The sequence below is a fragment of the Sinocyclocheilus anshuiensis genome, unplaced genomic scaffold, assembly GCF_001515605.1.
Source record: "Sinocyclocheilus anshuiensis isolate Anshui unplaced genomic scaffold, SAMN03320099.WGS_v1.1 scaffold902, whole genome shotgun sequence".
NCBI lineage: Eukaryota > Metazoa > Chordata > Actinopteri > Cypriniformes > Cyprinidae > Sinocyclocheilus > Sinocyclocheilus anshuiensis.
In genome coordinates this window covers 856,048-875,351 of record NW_015537974.1, presented here as the reverse complement: position 1 = coordinate 875,351, position 19,304 = coordinate 856,048, and the positions used below count along the sequence as shown (strand labels likewise).

The window sequence follows — 19,304 nt, the reverse complement described above, 5'->3', positions numbered from 1 at the left end:
AGAGACAAGATAATTTGGAAGAAACCATTTTTATTGAAAACTTGAGGGAGCAGAGAAAAAGCAAGCACTGCCGAGTCCCTCCACCCCCCTGATAGGAATGAGTTTAATCCTCCTCTTCATCATCACCGCCTCCACCACCACCCTGGGCCTTCTTGGCATTCTTTCTCTTTACACGGCCAGGGCGGCCACCACCATACGGAGAGCGGAGAGAGAAGTCGATGTGCTTCTGGCTGTCCAGCCTCACCACAAAGGAGGGGATGTTCACAACCTGCTTACGCACCCTGCAGAACATCAGAAAAATAATTCGGCAAATGTGCAAAGGCTACTCAAGGTTTCAGAACTGATGTTGCTGATCTCGAGGCCTCATTGACGAGGAATTCTTGACACCACTGACAATCTGACAGTGTTGAGTTTAATCACTGGCCAAGAGAAGTGTAGTTTTGTTTCAGTACAAAATCTGCCAAAGTGCCCACATACATTACCTGGTAGACTGTTTTGTGCAATAAAGCACCCCAGACATCATGGGAAGCTGTAGTTTATGGGCTTATTTTTTACAAGCAAAGGTATACGGTTTAATCACCGAATTGACCTTGCAGAATATTTCGTTCCCACTCACCGGGAGGAGTTTAAACATGGTCAGCTAATGAAAGAGGAAGAAAACCTCAATACACATGTTCAGACAACCTGGATGGTAACCATTATACACACCAACACGTACAGGAAAATGCAGTTTACATGATTAAAAGTCCTGAACTATAAAGGTTCTACACATCTTGCATAATTCAGCATCTTACCGGATGTGCCTCTGACGGATGAGCACACGAGCATGGTGGATGCTTTTGGCCAGGCCAAGCTTGAAGACCTGAGTCTGCAGCCTCCTCTCCAAGAAGTCCTCCACTTTCAAGCCCAGAATGTAATCGAGCTTCATCTTGCCCTCATCCAGCACACCAATGCGCACCAGACGCCTGAGCAAAGCGTTACCTAGAAGTAAAAGTTGAACTGTTAGTGGGGAAAAGTAGTGATGGATGCAAAGCAGACATCAAATTACTATTAGCAGTTATATGGCCTCATTGACAAGGAATTCTTGGCAACACTGACAATCTGACTTGTACTATTTTAAATCACTGGCCATTAAGTTTTAGACAAATCAACTAGTTTACCCTCAAAGAGACGCTTAGGATCCTTCTCATCCAGAGTGAGAAGCTCTCTGGCAGCCTTGCGGATTTTGGCCAGAGTGAACTTCACCCGCCAGACTTCTCTCTTATTCCTGAGGCCATACTCGCCTGTGGAGAAAAATAAATCCTGATTTAAAAAAAAAAAAAAGTCAATTATTTTTCTGCAATACATTTTTTTCCTTACCAATGAGTTTCAACTCCTGGTCGAGTCGTGACTTCTCAAAGGGACGTCTGGGAGTGACGTATGTTTTACTACAAACCCAACTCCTGGCAACCGGCATGGCGACTTATTGACGCCTGCGAATAAGTAAAATAAAATTATAGTCAATAATTTTTTAATTTAAGCTTTAACACTCAGCCAGCTCATAGTACTCATATACCTTGTGTTGGTAATTACAATACGCTTTATGACGAAATATTTTATTACGGGACCAAATTCCAATCATACAATTGAAATTCCAAGTAAAATAAACCTTTAAAAAATTAAACAGTTCAAGGTAGAGATTCAATTTAATATGAAAAAGAACACAATGTATCACTTCATGACTAGGCCTGAACGCGCCTTGTGGAAACACGTTGCGCTACAGCTCGCATCTCCACATAATATAACCTACTAACGAGATACTGCGCGTATGAAACAGCCCCTTGCTATATAACATCTCCCATAATGTTTAAGTCAACATGTTAAACTTGCAAACGGTGAGAAATTAGGACAGAAATACGGAAGTGCGTGCCGCTATTACCTGTCTGTGTCAGGCTGGCAAAGGAAAGAGAACGTGCGTTTGGTCTTCCCGGATATTTATATATGCCTTTTAAACTACATTACCCACAAAGCTTTGCGAGTACGGCTAGAAGTGTCTTCCGTTAACATCACGATTTATGAATTGTTTGCTTCCCCCTGCTGGTTAAAATATGAATTTCTATAAAAAAAAAATACATGGAGAATTTTGATGTACAGTACATTAGGGTGACCATACGTGCCATTTTCCCAGGACGCGTCCTGGGAAAATGGCACGTATGGTCACCCTACAGTACATTCACAAAGGAAATTAAAAAAATAAATGCTATAATGACCTGGGCAAACAAAAGATAATTACAACTGAAGAATTTGTACTTGCAGCCTTCAGTGGAATCGGAAATATCATATTTACGAGTTCCGTGCACATGAATGACCAAACGAAGTCGTATTTACAAGCGAGAAACTTGTCTGCTGTGTTGCTGAACTGTTGTGACAATGTCATGAATGATTTTAAGTATCTGTGTTGGATTTCTGTTATAATTAGGCGCTATATAGGCCTACGAAAGAGCTTCTAGAGAACAAATCTAAAGTCACTCACCTTTCACGTTTCGCTTTATGCAAAATAAATGTTTTTGTTAGATTTCTCATGAGTTTTTTCTTCTCACAACACTGTAAAAATGTAAATGCTTCAATCTTTCTTTCTTTCTTTCTTTCTTCCTTGAGATAGGTTTATATGCCTATTTATATGCCTATTTTTCTATATGCCTGTTTATATGCATATGAAAATGCAGATTTTCAAAACAAAAAGTAACTGATGTCTGTGGTTTTACATTTTGGCCTTTTTAATGTAGCGTTTGCTTTTGTCTGTTTCAGTAGACACCAAATGACAAACATCTATGTCATTACATTTGGACTAAATTGTGTATTACTGCATGACTAGCACAACTAAGAGGAAGGGGGACTATTTAAAGGAGTGTAACACAACTCTGAACATGTGTTTCTGTCTATCAAATATATCCACTGACACGAGCACAAACACACACATGCGTTGTCCCCTAGAGATCTTTCAGTACTGATCTCCTCTGCCTTTTGTGAAACAGACTCGACACTCTGAACTCTTGGATAGGGTCTTATTTTTTTAATTCTCGTTTTTATCACCTAGAAGTTGTGACACCAGCCATTAGTGCAGTGCAGCCCACTCTTCTTCTCCTTTTCTTTTTCATGCCCCTGGATCTTTTTCCTCTTCTGTTTGGATCCTAAACTTTCTCAGTCTGGTTCTTTCTTGATTCAGAGAGCTCTTCTTCCCCTCTCTTTTTCCCCGGTCTCCCATCCCTTTTAGCTGTTCCTTTTTTCTGGCTATGCACCATGCTGTCCTCCCCTACTGTAATCCTTCAGCCTTACGGACTCCCTGTCTACCCCCAGACAGCCTCCTGCTACCCCAGCATTGTACAGGTAAACATGTCCCTTTATTCTCTATATCTTCCTCTTTCACATTCTCTTTGTAGTTTGGTAGCTTGTTTGTTTAATTTTTAACAACTTTTTCCTTGTGCAGTTTCTGTCACATATCTGGTAATATGTTGCATAAATCAACCAATCACTAGCCAGCAAAAGGCTTGTGTATGTCCTAAACGGTCATCCACCAATGGGTCTGCAATGAGGACATTAAATGTGTTTCTCTCTGCCAGTGAAGGACGCTGTGTCCTTTTGTTAGTTATATTTGTCCCTGCGAGGTGGCCTACTGAAAACAGGTTGAGTGTGTGTTTGTGTGCCGCTGTGTGATTGTATGTTTGTGTGTGTCTGAGAGAGAGAAATTCCAGGACAGCTGATAAACGGTGTGCCTGCTCTTTCTCTCTGTCACACTCATATTTTTAGTCTGTTCCTCTCACTGCAAATTCCGTCTCACACACAGATTACAGATATAGAAATATATGTAGAGTCTCAGGTTGCCTCTTGACTTTATCTGAAGCGATACACAGTGACAGATTGTCATCTAAAGAGTAGGACTTGAAACAGAGGAATTTTCTTAGTTGCTTCTGCTCCTTTAGTTGCTATTCATCTGTCATACTTTGATTTAACCTTTTGTATTAGGGCTGAACTATGTGGTTATTTTGATAGCTATGTTTGTGTTGGTGCATAATTGTATAATTTGGCTCATATACAGTATTTGTGTGTGCTTGTCTGTTTATTGATAGAATGATGAATAAATAGACATGTATTATTAAAATAAACCCCAAAATAAACCCTGATGTTAATCTGAGGTTTATTGTGTCACCCTAATGGTCTATTTTGCAATAATGACTGGCACAACCAATATTTATAAATTCTAAATGACTAAAAAAGAGACTGCAGAGTGAAATAATGTAAAGTATTAACTATTAAAAATAGTTTTCATTAATTGAAATAAAGCTGAAATAAAATAATAAATATTAGATGAAAACTTAAAGAACTTAAACGAAAATTAGAAATGTTGCCTTGGCAACTAAAACAATATAAAACTAAACTAAAATAATAATAAACTAAAAACAATAAAACTGAACATTTTTTTTTAATTTATTTTAATATAATATATTCTTAAAAATAAAAATGACAGCAAAATAACTAAAACTTAAATTAAGATAAAAGAAAAATTAAAAATATAAAAAATAAAAGCTAATTAAAAATGCAGATAAATACTATAATATCTTACAAATAATACTAAATTAAAACTGCCTTAATTGGATAAAACGTCTGTTGATGAAAATAAAAGAAACTGGTTGCCATTGGAAACAGCCAGTTATATTGTTTAGTAGTCATTATAAAACAATATCTGGCCGCAGAATGCCACAGCTGAACCAATCAGAATCAAGTATTTCAGAGAGCCTTGTAATATATGAGTATAGACTACATAAGCAGTTCTTGTCATCAGTTCTGTGTGAGTGTTTGAATGATCCCGCAGCTGTCAGATCACGCACTTGGCATCCTGCCTCTGATCTTTAACCCCAAACCTGACAGCTGAAGGGGCCAGTGTGTGTGCGTGTGTGTGTGTGTGTGTGTGTGTGTGTGAGGGGGAGGAAATCTCCTATCAGTCAGTGTGCTTGAAAATACATTTTATCTGCTAGATAGAGGCTTTATTTAAATACTCTCACAGTAACAAAGAATTAGGATGGGAAACAGAACAGTTTACAAATCTCAAATGATAACCTTTGCATGTTAGATAGCAACTAGTGTGTTTGAACAATTATCTCATGCATGTTTATGATTAGTCTCCATATCCTCTGTAGAAGAACATGGCAGGGTGTTGTTTATGTAAGTTATAAGTGTATGTAAATATCTGACCAAGTGTGTACTCTTTACTTGTTGAATAAAATCTCTAAAATCTGAAGTCTTAATTTTGATCTTTGACTTGATCTACAGCCAGCAGCAACGGCACATTTTGAGTCAGCAGTACTCAAAACGCTGTAGTGTTTCAGTTCGCAGGTCTGACAACACCTGTTTACATATCGTAAATCTTTTACAGGGGTGTCAAGTAGCTCCTGGGGCTTTTAAAAAAAAAGAAATGAAGGTAAGATGCCATGTTCTTGTAAACACTGAGTAACATTGTAATTATTGTATATAACATCCCAATGCTGAAAAATAGCTATGATGAGAAACAGACCATGATGTAACATGATACTTTTGTTTCTGCTAAAGGAATCTAAGTGTAGTGGTGATATTCAATCAAAGCTGTGTCTCTCAGTGTCATAGTTTATCAGGGAAGTCTAAATTTATCCTTATCAGCGAAACAGCTGATAAAGAGTAAACACATAAAAAGTGTGTGTTCACTTTTTTTTTTCACTCTGTGTGTGAAGAGCTTGGTTTCATTACCTTACATCTATTATTTTACCCATAATTTTATGTATTTTATTTTTTATTTTATATTGTATTTTATTTTTAACAGACTCAGTAATGAAACCTAAAAAAAAACACTGAAATGAAAGGTTTATGTCACAAAAGTCTATTAAGCAAAGCTTGACAATATCAATATAATTTAACATTTCTGCATAAAATGTATTATAGATTGTATTTGAGTGAATTTAACAGCTCCAATTTTCTTTGTTTGGAGAACTCTGAGAGAACAGTTACTTGAATGTGTTTGAGTGATCTTAACTGTTTTACCTGATCTATTTCATGCACACTGTACACACTTCAGTAGTCACAGAAATCTGGTTGGTCTGGTTTAAATAAATCAATCAATGTGATTGTTTTCCACTGAACATGAATAGCATCACTGAGTTTTACAGAGCAGTTGAGTTATTTGTATGTAAGAATCAACTTTTATCCAAACAGTTGTGTGTCTGTTGAGTGTCTAAGAGTAGGAGGGGGAAATGGGTTGATGACTGACATAAACAAATGAACACAGCTGGTGTAAAGTTCCCCCTTGAGACTGGTTTGGTGCTCTGTGATTGGTGGGTGCGAGGACTTATGGTGGGGTGGGCGGGTGAAAGCTTTGCATTAAAGCATGCGTCAGTTGTTGGTGAGTATTGGGTCGCCTGCGGAATGCACTGAAGCGGTGAGATGTCTGATTTATACTCCTAATTTTAATAGGCTATGTTGTGTTTTTGTCAGGACCTTTATGTGATGTCAGAATTGGTTTATCTGCGTTTTGTTTAGTGTTTTTGATCTGCAAACAAAACAGGGTAACACTTTACTTGAAGGGGTGTGCATAAGACTGACATGACACTTTCATAATCATGACATGACACATGTCATGAATATGAAGGAGGTTTTATGCATGTTTATGACAACTGTCATTAAGTGTCATTCGCTCAGTTATGTCATTTTTAATGCAAATATGACATTATTTGACCTAACCCTAGCCTAACCCTACCCCTACCCTTACCCCTAACCATAGCCCATAACAAAGACATCTCAAACAATGTCATCTTTGCATTAAAAATTACATAACTGAGCGAATGACACTTAATGACAGTTGTCATAAACTTGCATAAAAAACCTTCATATTCATGACATGCGTCATGTCATGATTATGTATGTGTCATGTCATGATTATGAAGGTGTCATGTCAGTCTTATGCACACCCCTTCAAGTAAAGTGTAACCCAAAACGGTAACTATGTTGGCTTCTTTATAGCTGGTAAATTCAAGTCAGTTTTATTTGGTAAAAAAAAGTTTGATTTGCGTATTTTACCAAACTGAAGGTGGTATGAATTTGTTGCAAATGCTTTTTGTGTCTATTCTATTAGAGAAGTTTCCAGAAATTTATTTTGTGAAAAAAATAAGTTACTAATAAGAATACTTGTCAAATATGCACTATGAAATTAATGCTGATCAGTTGCTGATTATAAGTATGAAGTATAATCAAACAGGCTATTAAACAGGCTTGAAAAATCACACTGAATCTCGTATAATTTAAGAAAAAAAAGAAGTGAAGTAAACTGGTAAAATGACTTTGAGGGGTTAAAGTAACTGAAAAACATATGTTACCATGACTCATTGATCAAATCATATTTTGTTCTTGTAATAAACAGTTCACAGAAGTAAGTTTCTGTTAGTAAACAGCATCTCTGTCTCATTTAAGGGTGCCGCTGTCCAAGAGGTGGGGCCAGGCAATGGTGATCCTTCACTTCCTCAGGTCTATGCCCCACCTCCTTCATATCCTCCACCTGGACAAGGCCCACCCACACCTGTTGCCCGGCTGCCACCCCTCGATTTCAGCGCTGCTCATCCAAACTCTGAATATTCAGATCATCATCAGTTGAGAGTTTATCAGGGCTCTCAGCATGACGGGACGGAGTCTATAACTACTAATAACACGGTAAGAACGATTGACAAATGACTGAATTCAGATGATAAAGGGTGTTTTAAACATTAGTTAACAGAGGGGAGCATCTAAAGTACATGTAGACAAATAATTAGTTTTACATATATTTTACAACTTAACGTATGAAATAATGAGCTAAACTAAAATAACTCAATATATAAATCAAGCACAAAAAATTATTCAAATAATCAAATTTACCTAAAACCTAGCAGGGCCAATATGACTATGAAAAAATAAGATTTTGGGAAACAATGTCCCACTACTGTGAATTGTGTAGTTCAATCAGCGTTTATTAATTTAAAATGTTTTTTCATTAGAGAAGGTATGTCAGGAATATATATAGGCTGCTGATATATAATCCCATGCTTTGGTCCTCTGGGATCCCCTGTCTGAGCTAAAAATATCTTTATGTCCTTTACATATCCTTCCTTTGCCTTATCCAAGTATGGTAGTTCAACTCGCTCAGGGCACCATATAGAAGGATATTTAGGCTTATTATGGAAGAAAAACTGACCTTACTTCCTTTTCCAGTTTCTAGTTCTCGTTTCAAAGAGGGAATAGTTTGAAGTAACCTTATATGTTTATATAAAAAGAAATTCAGTGATGTGTCTGAATATTATGTTGCAGGGAAACAATTCATTGTACTCTACATTTACTTTTAAACTGAATCACATTCAGTTTGATTCAGAATCAAGTGTTTTCCAGTTAATATATGAGCTAGGGGTTTTCAAACTGGATCTAGGGAGCTCCAGGGTGCCACAAGATGGTGTTGCTGTCTGCAAACATTTGAGAGCAAGGGGAGAAAAAATTCTAAAAAATTTATTTTTTCTTTCCGATCAAATGAGAATGATAAAGCTGTGGGGGTCCTTGGCATCAAAAAGTTTAAACATCCCTGATATAAGAAATTCAGTGTTATGAATGCAAAGACATGCATTTACTTTTTTTGTGTGTGTGTGTGTTTTGTTTTGTTTTGTTTTTTAAAGCACCAGTAATGAGATGTCAGCCATGAATCCAGATGTAAATATTGTCTTTAAAGAACAATCTGTAATTACTGAAATATTGTCTTTTGGACTCATGCCATAGCTTTAAGTTGTTTGATGCATATCACCAAGTGTATGATTGCTATTTTTGTGTTACTAATGGCTCATCGGGTACAGTAATTGCATAAGGCCATTTTAAGTTACAACAAATGCTTGTGCCAAGGGAATTGTGAGAAGGGTTGAGAATAATATTTCACCATGAAAGTTTTTTTTTTTTTTTCACTGAAAAGGTTCATGCAATGAGTGCTCTCTTTCTCTGTCACACTTTCCACATTGCTTATATCACTAGAGAGCACCAGATATTGGGACAATGAGACGCCGCCGTGGAGGGAGGGGTCAAGGGGGGGAGTCGGATGGGATGACCCCTCCCCCCTCATCTATGTTTCCCAGGTCCAGTCAGAAAAGCACTCTGCATCGTGACGTGATATCATCACATACCTTCCCATCACACCTTTCCCCTCCTATCTGTCACTTCTCCCAAAAACCCTCCCTGGCCTGTGTCTCTGGATGAATGTAATGATGATGATGATGATGATGATGATGGTGTTTCAGCTGTATTTCCTGTGTGACACCTGCTGTGGTAGTCATTACAGCTAGCAATCAGCCCGGCCAGCTCAGAGTTAACCATAACCATGAATTGTTTGCGTGTGTGGATGTGTCTTTGTGCGTAAATCTCTACGTGTGTTTCCTACCACTTTCTTCCTTATTAATACAAAGTTCTGTCCCGGTTCCAAAAATAGCTGTATACATTGTTGCAATTTTGCAGTTGACCTTTAAAGTTATATGCCAAAATGCATAAGCTGCTTTGAATTCCCCTGTGTTTAGAGCTTCTGTCTTTCACTTTCTGATTTGGGGTTCACTCGGTTCTAGACCCTTCCTAACCTTCTTGACGTATTAGGATTACTCTCATCATTTCTCTTTTTTGCTTCTTTATTGTCTTTTATCACTAAATGCTGATTCTGTTTATTGTACAATGCAGTGGAAATTAATTTTAATAGAGAAATAGAATGACTGTGGAATTATGCAACTTCTGGTGAAATAGAGCGAAAGTGAGAAGATTAATTAAAGTTTCATTTATCATATTTAAATCTAGGGATACACTGATATTTAAATTCTGATGATGAAGACTGATACAGATAAACAATATTTTTTTTATGGGCAATAATCTATAAATGACCAACAATATAGGTCTATAGTTCTTTTTTTTTTTTTTAAGAAAATTATTTTTTAATTTTAAAATAAAAATTAAATAAGCATAACAGCATAGTAATGTTCAGCATGAAAGATGGAAAAATCGATTTGAAAAGTATATTGTGTGAATCAGGAGGGACATCTGGGATGATGGTTAAAAAAATAATAAAAATGGTAAAAATGAAAACTGTAGAATCAAAGGAAGGGAACATGATGAACCGAATGCACCCCTATTTTTCTGCCCGGATTAGAACTGTTTTGTTGCCTTTTACCCTTATGGATGAGTTAAAGCAGAGGTGATTTTGCCTTACTGCTTCAACTTTTTCCATCCTTATGAAATACATAAGAATTGGCCATTTGTCTGTCCTTCTTTCTTGTTCTAATGACCATTCTTATCATTTGCATAACATTTTTTCCACTGCTTTTAAATTCACGTCACACGATTCGTTGTGCTATCACAATTCCTTTTTTTATTACTTAAATTTCTTTTTGACCTTTTCACCATTTTCCCTTCCTCTTGTCACGCTCTGCTTGGCTACTCTTTTTCTTCTACTTATTTCTCTTTTTGAAGATTTTAATACACCTTTTTTGACTACTTAATCCATTTTTTAATAGTAACAGTTTTGTGCCGTTTGGTGAGGTAGGCTGTGCAGACATACGAACTGGCATCGTGATGCATTGTGGGATAGTGGATGCGTTGGGTTTGAAGCACAAATACTCCTATTTATTGATCTGCATGGGGGCATTTTATTCACAGTCATGTACAATCAGTGCAATAGGAAATGCTGTGTAACCATGCATTACATAGACAATATTTCAGTTGCAGCGCTCATAAAACTACACATTGTTTAGTATGCTAGTAATCTTTAATGACTTTCAGCTGCTGATTTAGTGACTTCACTGAAGTTAAAATATGATTGTGCTCTAAGGAAATTGTGGTTTTTATGTCTATGTCTAACAGGCATGTACCTAGACAGCTCACTAAAATGGGAATTTGTCACATTTCCTCACTTTTGCTTGAGAGGAATCACTGGATGAGGAATGCTCCTTTGCGTTTTGTTGTGGTCACTTTATAAAAACAGTTTTTCTCCCAGTAAAATGTTAGATTGCAATAAGTTTGACAAGAAATCTTACAATACATAAGCAGTAGTTATAACGGTTTGATGTAATGAAATACATACTAATGTTTCTTCTGTTTTTCTATTCTTCTTTTTAACTTCCTCCTCATTCTTTCTATGTCTGTTGCCTCCTTCTCCACATTTTCTCCCTCCCTATCTTTCATTCCTGTTTCCCTCATAGGACGATTCTTTAGTGCCTGTGACATCTGACCCACAGTCTCTCAGTGTTTCTGTGGCGTCTGGAAGTGGAACTGAGGAGGAAGGAGCTGGGAAGGCTCAACCCAAAAGGCTCCATGTTTCCAATATCCCTTTTAGGTTTCGGGACCCAGACCTGAGGCAGATGTTTGGGGTGAGAGAGTCTGTGTTTGTCCCAAATGTGATGCATTACTCAACTGGCTTTTGTGCCATTTTTACTCAGCCTCATGCTTTACCAAAACTGTAAGGCTTTCTTTTGCAGAACACAAAATAATAAAAAAATTTTTTTGATGTTTTTTGTACACTTTTTGTTATACAATTAAAGTCAGTGGGGTCCAAAACAACACTGGAACCATCTGACTTTCATTGTATGGTCAAAAAAAGATTTGTCTTTTGCATCTCACAGAATAAAGTCAGTCATACAGGTTTGACACAACATAAGGGTGACTAAAAGATGACCGAATGTTCATTTTTGTGTGAATTTACCCTTCATATAAACCCATTCTCTCACCTGTCAACTGTTTAGTCAATATCTGTCTTTCATCTCTCAGCAATTTGGCAAGGTTCTAGACGTGGAGATCATCTTTAATGAGAGAGGATCAAAGGTCAGAAGATTCCCAGGCTTGTGAGTTAGTTGCTTCTTTATTTGAGTTTCAACTGGAATTCAGTTTGATTTCTTTAGGGGTTTGGATTTGTGACATTTGAGAGTGCAGTGGAAGCAGATTGTGCAAGAGAGAAACTCAACGGAACGATTGTCGAGGGAAGGAAGATTGAGGTATGAGGGTGATAAGTTTCTGTGTTGGGAGAATGGACAACTGAACAACTGAACAACTAAATGACTCTGCTTCTTAGGTGAACAACGCCACAGCGAGGGTGGTAACAAAAAAGCCTCAGACGCAATTAGTGAACAGTGAGCTTCCTTCATAATATTCTGCCCCAAAATGTTATGTTTTAAACTTGTTACTCCTTTTTCAGTATGAAAATAAAGGGTTTGTAAAATTCAACTCCTCACCTATATGTCAACTCCTGTAGCTGCTGGGTGGAAAATCAATCCAGTAATGGGAGCCATGTACGCCCCTGAACTTTACACAGGTATTTTTAATCTTGACTTTTATTCCATTTTTGAGTTAAAAATATAATAGCTACTAGACATTTCCTGTCATAGACTGACTGTAGTACACGCAATTTGTTGTTTAGCCATCTCATTTTCACTTTTTTGGTTTAATAGTTGCCAGCTTTCCTTATCCTGTTCCCACACCGACCTTGGCCTACAGAGGCTCTGCCCTCCGTGGACGTGGTCGGGCAGTTTACAATACAATCCGCTCAGCTGCAGCCGCAGCCACACCAGCTGCAGTACCAGCCTATCCAGGGTCAGTAGCTCTTGTTACACATTTAATTAGGATTTACACTACACTGGTATTATTGGTTGAAAAGACAAAGTAACCCTTTCTTTGCACCTATGTCATTGTATAATTTACAGTAAGCTTACATTAAATTGTATTTTTTATTTATTTTATGCCATTGTGTAATTTACTGCTTACTTTATGTCTCCTGCAGAGTGGTGTATCAAGATGGATTGTATAGTGCTGAGGTCTATGTAAGTTACCAGTGAACATTACCAGCACGTTACGTTTCGATAGAAATTTGCTTGCTCAAAATAAAATCACAAGACGAGTTATGAGTAGTGTTGTGGTTAAAGGTGTGGGCTGCAAGTTTCAGAGTGAGTTCTGTAGAGAATGCATGTGACAATTCGTACACTGCCAGGATCTTGTCATGCACTGTTGTCAAAAATAGACTTCTGCTACAAATAACTCTAAATTAATTGTCCAATGAGTGACACTACAAAAAAGCTGAATTGATCTCCAAAGTGTTTTACTGACCTTTTAATCAGCCAATATTTTCTTTTTTATCAAGCTTAACTCCTAACCCTGTCAAGATGAATATCTTACCTAAGTTTTTATATATCTTTCAATCTCTCCCAATTCATATCCCACCATTCTTTTTCACCCCTCTTAATGGTTTGATCAGGCATTTCATATGGTGTGGCAAAAACCCCAGAATTAGTCTTGACAAATTAGCTTTAGACTATGATCAGGGAGGTTTAAAATGACCAAATTTCAAATTGTATTGGGCAGCACATTCCAGATATCTGGCCCAGAGGTTCCTTCATGGCTCAAAATAGAATTATTTGAATTAAATGAGTATGTTCCCTTGGACATGCTGTATAAATGGGATGAGAAATGAATTTAAATGGTAACCAACAAAAAGACATTGCAAAAGACATTTGGACAGAAAGAGTTTATTTCCCCTAAGACACCAATGTGGGGCAACAGATTGCTTCCAAAATGTTTTCAGAATAAATACTTAAAAATATAGGCTGATAAAGGAAATATTTATCTAGAGAAATGCTATGAGGATAGAATATTATTGTCTTTTGGACAGCTCAAATCTAGGTATAGTTTAAGCAATAAAGATTTTTTTGGCTACTTACAGCTGCGTGACTTCCTAAGAGTAAAACCCAACTCATTTTAGTTTAACACAGCTAGAACAATTGGTTTATTCGAGCCGACCAGCCTATAAAATAATCTCTGATATTATTCTGATGTTATTCCTATAAATCTGTGCTTATATGTGGTTAATACTTGTATACCTTTAGAAAAGCTAACATACTTAAGAAATAAAAGTAAAATATTTTACAGAGTTTGGCAACCCTTCCTTGTTTATATGGAAAATACACCAATAGACCAGATGGAATTTTCCCCTGACTAAGATATTACAGATGAATATTTGTATAGGTGTATAGATTTTTTTATTTTTATTTACTTTCCTATTTATTATAAATTTTACTTCTTTCTTAAATGTATTGTATTTTATCTTTCATTTCTGTCTAGTTCTGTTGTGTCTTGTTTTGTCCTGTATTGTGTGATGTGTAAGTAAAAAAAAACAAAAAAAACTAACTCCTAACTCAAACTCTAACCTTTAATCTACTTGGATATTTGGAAATTGAATTTCAAATCTAAAATAATTTTTTAAGCTAATAACCTAACACCAGGCTGCTCCATGGGAGCATTCATGTAAAATGTTTTGCAATTCAAATTGTTTTCTGAATTAATAAAATTGTAATGCAATACTTAAACCATCCTGTCTTTAGGGAGGATATCCAGCCACATATCGAGTGGCCCAGACCACCTCAGCAGCTGCAGCAGCCACATACAGTGATGGGTAAGAACCTTAATCTATCAGTCAATCTATCCATCCATCCATCAATTCAATCAATTAATCTATCTATTAATTAATTAATTAATTAATTTATATTAAGATATGGAAGAGTCTATACCACAGCAACAGACCCCTACCATCACTCAGTGGGACCCACCACCACTTATGGAGTTGGAACAATGGTAAGTTACAATGTAAAATTCCGCACATGGCGAATACAGTCAGTTGTAATTAAACACTTTCTTGACTGACTGATATAATGGAATGTCTGATTTATTCTATTTCTTTACAATCAGGCAAGTTTGTATCGTGGAGGCTACAACCGCTTTACTCCGTACTGAATGAAAACAGCTCTGTGACTCACGTCTGACAAATGAAGAGACTTCAACTGCTATCTGCTGAGGAACCATTTGATCTTGAGATTGTAAATACTGCTAATATTTATTGGGGAAAAAGATGAATCTAGGCTGAAAATATAATTAATTATATTTAAGGACATTTATTTCATTCTTAATTTAAGAAAATACCCCACCCCAAAAAAAGAAAAGTACATACTTATCAGACAGTGTCTAGCTGATCGTGGTGCTGTTATGTACAGTACATACAGATACTTTCATAATAGTGGTGTGATATGGAACTTATCATAAAGAAGTTATCAAAAGATATCATATAGTTATCGAGGCTCACAGGAAGATGATAGGCCTCACAAAGAGTCCCAAAACACTACTTTTATTACAACCTCTGGAATTGTTGCACTGCTGAATGATGATAAACAATAGACAAAGATAGATACCTCTAGTGGAACTTCCCCTAGACTGAGAAATAAAAAAATCTGAACCTGTCTAGTATGTATATAGGACTTATAGGTCTGCGTGTTGGAGTGTCTTTGGAGTGTGTGTAATTTTTATGCTGTCACAAGCAATACTGTGAGATACAGCAATGGCACTGAGGTGGGTGATATGTTCTCTCTCAATGTAATCTACCTCTGAGCTAAACATCTCTTTATTCTAATGCAAACTATTCATCAGCTTTCTTATGCAGCTATTTCAAAATCTTCATTTTTTTGTTTTTACAAAAAAATGTGGTACTTTCCTCTGATTTTCTCCTGTCATTTCCTGTTAAGTCATGCTGTTCAGTATTTGTGGTCCACTCGTCTTTTTTTCTTTCTGTTTTTCTATCGTCGTTCAAATGCTATTTTTGCTTCAGTAATGCTACTTCTGTATTCTAATTCTGTCTTTATTCTTATCTTTTGCCACTTAAACTTCTTTCATGCTTATTTTAACTTGTTGTGTGCTTTACCTCCCTTTACTGTTTGCTTTCAAATTCTTAATTTTATCTTAACTATAGGCTATATGTGCATTCATTTCTGCTTAAAGGAACACTCCACTATTTTTGAAAATAGGCTCATTTTCCAACTCCCCTAGAGATAAACAGTTAACCGACGGAAAATGAAGAGTTGTGATTTTCTAGGCCGATATGGCTAGGAACTATACTCTCATTCCGGCGTAATAATCAAGGAACTTTGCTGCCGTACCATGGGTGCAGCAGGCGCAATGATATTACGCAGCACCTGAAAATAGGCTAACTTCCGTCAGCATAACCATAAACTCAACTGTTTAACTCTAGGGGAGTTGGAAAATGAGCCTATTTTCAAAAATAGTGGAGTGTTCCTTTAAGATAATTTTTAAATGCCAAATTACTGAATCAAAAATGATTAAAAATTTATTTTGAAGACTATTTAAATGTTTTCTATCATCTCTAGAGAACTGTTCTGAGCCATTCTTTCTTTCTTTCTTCCTTTCATTCATTCCTTCCTTCCTTCCGTTCTTTCTTTCGTTCTTCCTTTCTTTCTTCATTCATTCATTCCTTTCTTTCTTTCTTACTTTTTCTTTTTTGCCTGCTTTGCTTGATTGTTTTCTTCTACTACTAAACTTTCTCCTTTAGTGCCTCTAGAATCTCCTTTGCACTTTGATAGTCATTTCCCACCCCCTTTTAAAATTTCCTGCTTTATTTGTTAGTTTTTTTCTCTCTCACTGTTTGATTTATTCTTGTTTCCATTTCTCTGTTCCTCCTTTTATCTCTATTTCATTCTTTATCTGGGCTGATTTTGCTGTGCTTTCACTCATATAAATCTCTGTGATCTTGTAATCTGATTCTGTAACACGTCTTTCACTTTGACGCTCTCAATGTGCCTACAAGGCTTATTATTTATTCTTATAGCTAATTTCCAACTAATTTTGCCCCTTGGGTGCTTTTCATTTTCTGTCTGCTTTCTTTTCACCTCTCTGTTCTTCTTTTTCTGTATTTAACCTGTTATGTTTAAGATTTCCCTGCATTTCTTGTAGTGTTCTATGTAGAGTTTTTTTTTATTTTATTAGTTTAGTTAATTTAATCATTTCATTCTCTTTTTTCTCTCTTTCTACCAGACAGCTTAATTATTTTATCTCACAGCTATTACAGGACCCTATGTTGTCATTGCTGTATCATGTGTTTTTTTTCTCTCTCTCTCTTTTTCAACTTACTAAAGTGTAGGCCACTCTGTGGCTGAATTGTACATTAAAGCAGTTTAATTATGTTTCTGTCTGATCACTGAAGAATATTGAAGAAATTAGTCGTTGCATTACGTTAATTTTGAAACATAACAACAAATAACACTTTTCTGAGAAGGTGAAGCCTAAACATTTTTGAAATTATATTTCTGGTATTTCAAATATGTAGGCTAATGCCACACCTGTCTTACACCTGTCAAATGGGAATTTTTTCATTTTTTAAATCTTTTAAGTCCTTTTCATGTATTCATTTTCCCTTTTTGACTACTGCACATCTGTGGGTTTTATTTTGCTTAAAGCATTCAATGTAATGACTGAGAAACTGACAAAACCTGTTGCTCACTACTATTCCATGACAGAGGTTATATAACTGTATAAACATAACTGTGACTTTGTATGACCATTATCACAAGTAGCTTATTCTTTAGCATGATGTCGTTACTTTTCTTTGAGTGCTCATTTTACATGTAAATAGCTAAAATCACAGTACAGCCAGTGTCTTTAACTGATGTGTATCGTCATTTTGTCAGATGACATTGTGGTTATAAATCAGAACGGCAACTTGGAAATGGATTGGAAGTGACTACTGGTTAAGATATATTCTTAAGGGACTGAGTTTCAATCATGCAAAGCAATTTCTTTTTCAAAAAAGTACCTACCCAGATAGTATGCGATTTCAGACACGGCCGAAGATATTACAAGCAGGTGTTCCAAAATATTCGGTGTCTGAGACATTCAGTTTTACTGAAATCAATATTCATGAGTTTCCTGTTGGAGCAACAAAAAAATATTAGTGCATATGCTCCCTGGATCACAGAAACAGTTTTCAACAAGGTAATTATGTTTCAGTTTCTAAAGAAACTAGTAACTAATAACTAGATACTAATAAGTTTAATTGCTTCTGATTCTTTCCTACACTACTCCCAAAATGTCTGTATTATGTTTGGTGAGCAGGTACAAAATTCTGTGAAAGGCCGGCTTGCTTCACAGCAGCAACAAATGCACAAGTACAACCAGAGTGTAACAAGGTTCAGTGTATGGAAGGAAGAAGACAGGGTTGTCGTGACTGGAATTCATAGGTGGAGTGTGAACCAACTCCAGGGTAAGGCTAAAATAAGCCAAATGTATTAAACATCATAAACCCGTCATTTTAGACAAGGACCAGGCATGGGTGTCATGTAGGCTAAAAAAAATGTTTAATGGGACTGAATTTGTATTTAACGTGATTACAATTGAATAAAAACGTTAGAAATGGATAATTCCAACCTTAAAACCTTTCCACGGTTATTCAAACAGGGAATAAATTATATATAGAAAGTGACATTATCAGTAACATTGATCTATCGTGAGTTTTAGCACTCTCAAAAAAACAAAACTATCGTTATAATCACTGAAGCTGTATACACTGTGAAATTAATCTCTTACTGAAATTAATCTCTGATGTACAGCACCGGCCGCTCCTCACCCTCTATCTCCTAAGACAGGACCGCTCCAAGCCCCCTGTCCAGTCTGCAACAAAAAGGGGAGAGAAAAGTCAGGGGAGTGCAAAAGCGGCCCGCCACACAGAACAGCCTTTATCTGGGTGAAAGCCTGCTGGCACTGATCCGTCCACTGGACCGGATCTGGTGCTTCCTTTTTAGTGAGGTCAGTCAGCGGGTTGGAGAGGTCTGAATAATTAGGTACAAACCTTCTATAATATCCCACCAACCCCAGGAACTGCCTCACCTCCTTTTTGGTCTTGGGCCGCGGACGGGTTGCAACTGCTGCCGTCTTATCAATTTGGGGACACACCTGTCCATGACCCAAGTGGAAGCCCATATACCTGACCTCCACATGCCCGCAGATGCTGCATATGATGCTGCCAATCATTACTATAAATGATTATGTCATCCAAACATGCAGCGGCATACACTGCGTGCGGCCGGAATATTCGGTCCATGAGATGCTGAAAAGTGGCCGGAGCCCCGAACAACACCAAGGAAGCATAACAAATTGGTATAACCCAAACGGCGTGGTAAAAGCTGTTTTCTCTTTGGATAGGGGTTATAAAGGGATCTGCCAGTATCCTTTTGTTAAATCCAGTGTCGAGTAACCCCCACTATTGGATATGCGTCGAATTTCGACACAGCATTCGCCTTGCGATAATCCACACAGAATTGGACAGAGCCGTCCGTTTTGGGCACCAAAACTATCGAGCTCGTCCAATCACTGTTGGATTCCTCTATTACTCCCATATCTAGCATCGCCTCTAATTCAGTCTGAACTACCTTTTTTTGTGT

General features: G+C 36.9%; 2 protein-coding genes and 1 long non-coding RNA gene across 4 annotated transcripts; 1 reads left to right on the top strand and 2 right to left on the bottom strand.

The window, feature by feature from the left end:
• Nucleotides 1–10: 10 nt before the first annotated feature.
• LOC107672032 (40S ribosomal protein S9) lies at nt 11–1,996 on the bottom strand. Its single transcript, XM_016465106.1, has 5 exons — nt 1,919–1,996; nt 1,360–1,472; nt 1,161–1,283; nt 795–981; nt 11–281 (listed from the first exon to the last, which is right to left on the bottom strand). The coding sequence occupies exons 2-5, from the start codon at nt 1,454–1,456 to the stop codon at nt 104–106; spliced, it is 585 nt and encodes a 194-aa protein (XP_016320592.1). The 5' UTR covers nt 1,457–1,472; nt 1,919–1,996; the 3' UTR covers nt 11–103.
• Nucleotides 1,997–2,938: 942 nt separating this feature from the next.
• LOC107672019 (RNA binding protein fox-1 homolog 1-like) lies at nt 2,939–15,202 on the top strand. Of its 2 annotated transcripts, none has more exons than XM_016465075.1 (12): nt 2,939–3,366; nt 7,471–7,707; nt 11,244–11,411; nt 11,809–11,862; nt 11,940–12,032; nt 12,110–12,167; nt 12,290–12,349; nt 12,486–12,627; nt 12,815–12,854; nt 14,409–14,479; nt 14,577–14,658; nt 14,773–15,202. In XM_016465075.1, exons 1-12 carry the CDS (start codon nt 3,280–3,282, stop codon nt 14,815–14,817), a joined length of 1,137 nt encoding a protein of 378 aa, XP_016320561.1. In that variant the 5' UTR covers nt 2,939–3,279; the 3' UTR covers nt 14,818–15,202. The 2 variants fall into 2 exon arrangements, with proteins under 2 accessions (XP_016320561.1, XP_016320570.1); XM_016465084.1 differs by lacking the exon at nt 2,939–3,366 and adding an exon at nt 6,332–6,406.
• LOC107672028 (uncharacterized) lies at nt 8,755–16,001 on the bottom strand. The gene is made up of 4 exons (XR_001632284.1): nt 15,909–16,001; nt 15,199–15,202; nt 14,395–14,402; nt 8,755–8,764 (listed from the first exon to the last, which is right to left on the bottom strand). It is a non-coding gene; the product is annotated as an uncharacterized LOC107672028 (long non-coding RNA).
• Between the last annotated feature and the right edge of the window lie 3,303 nt (nt 16,002–19,304).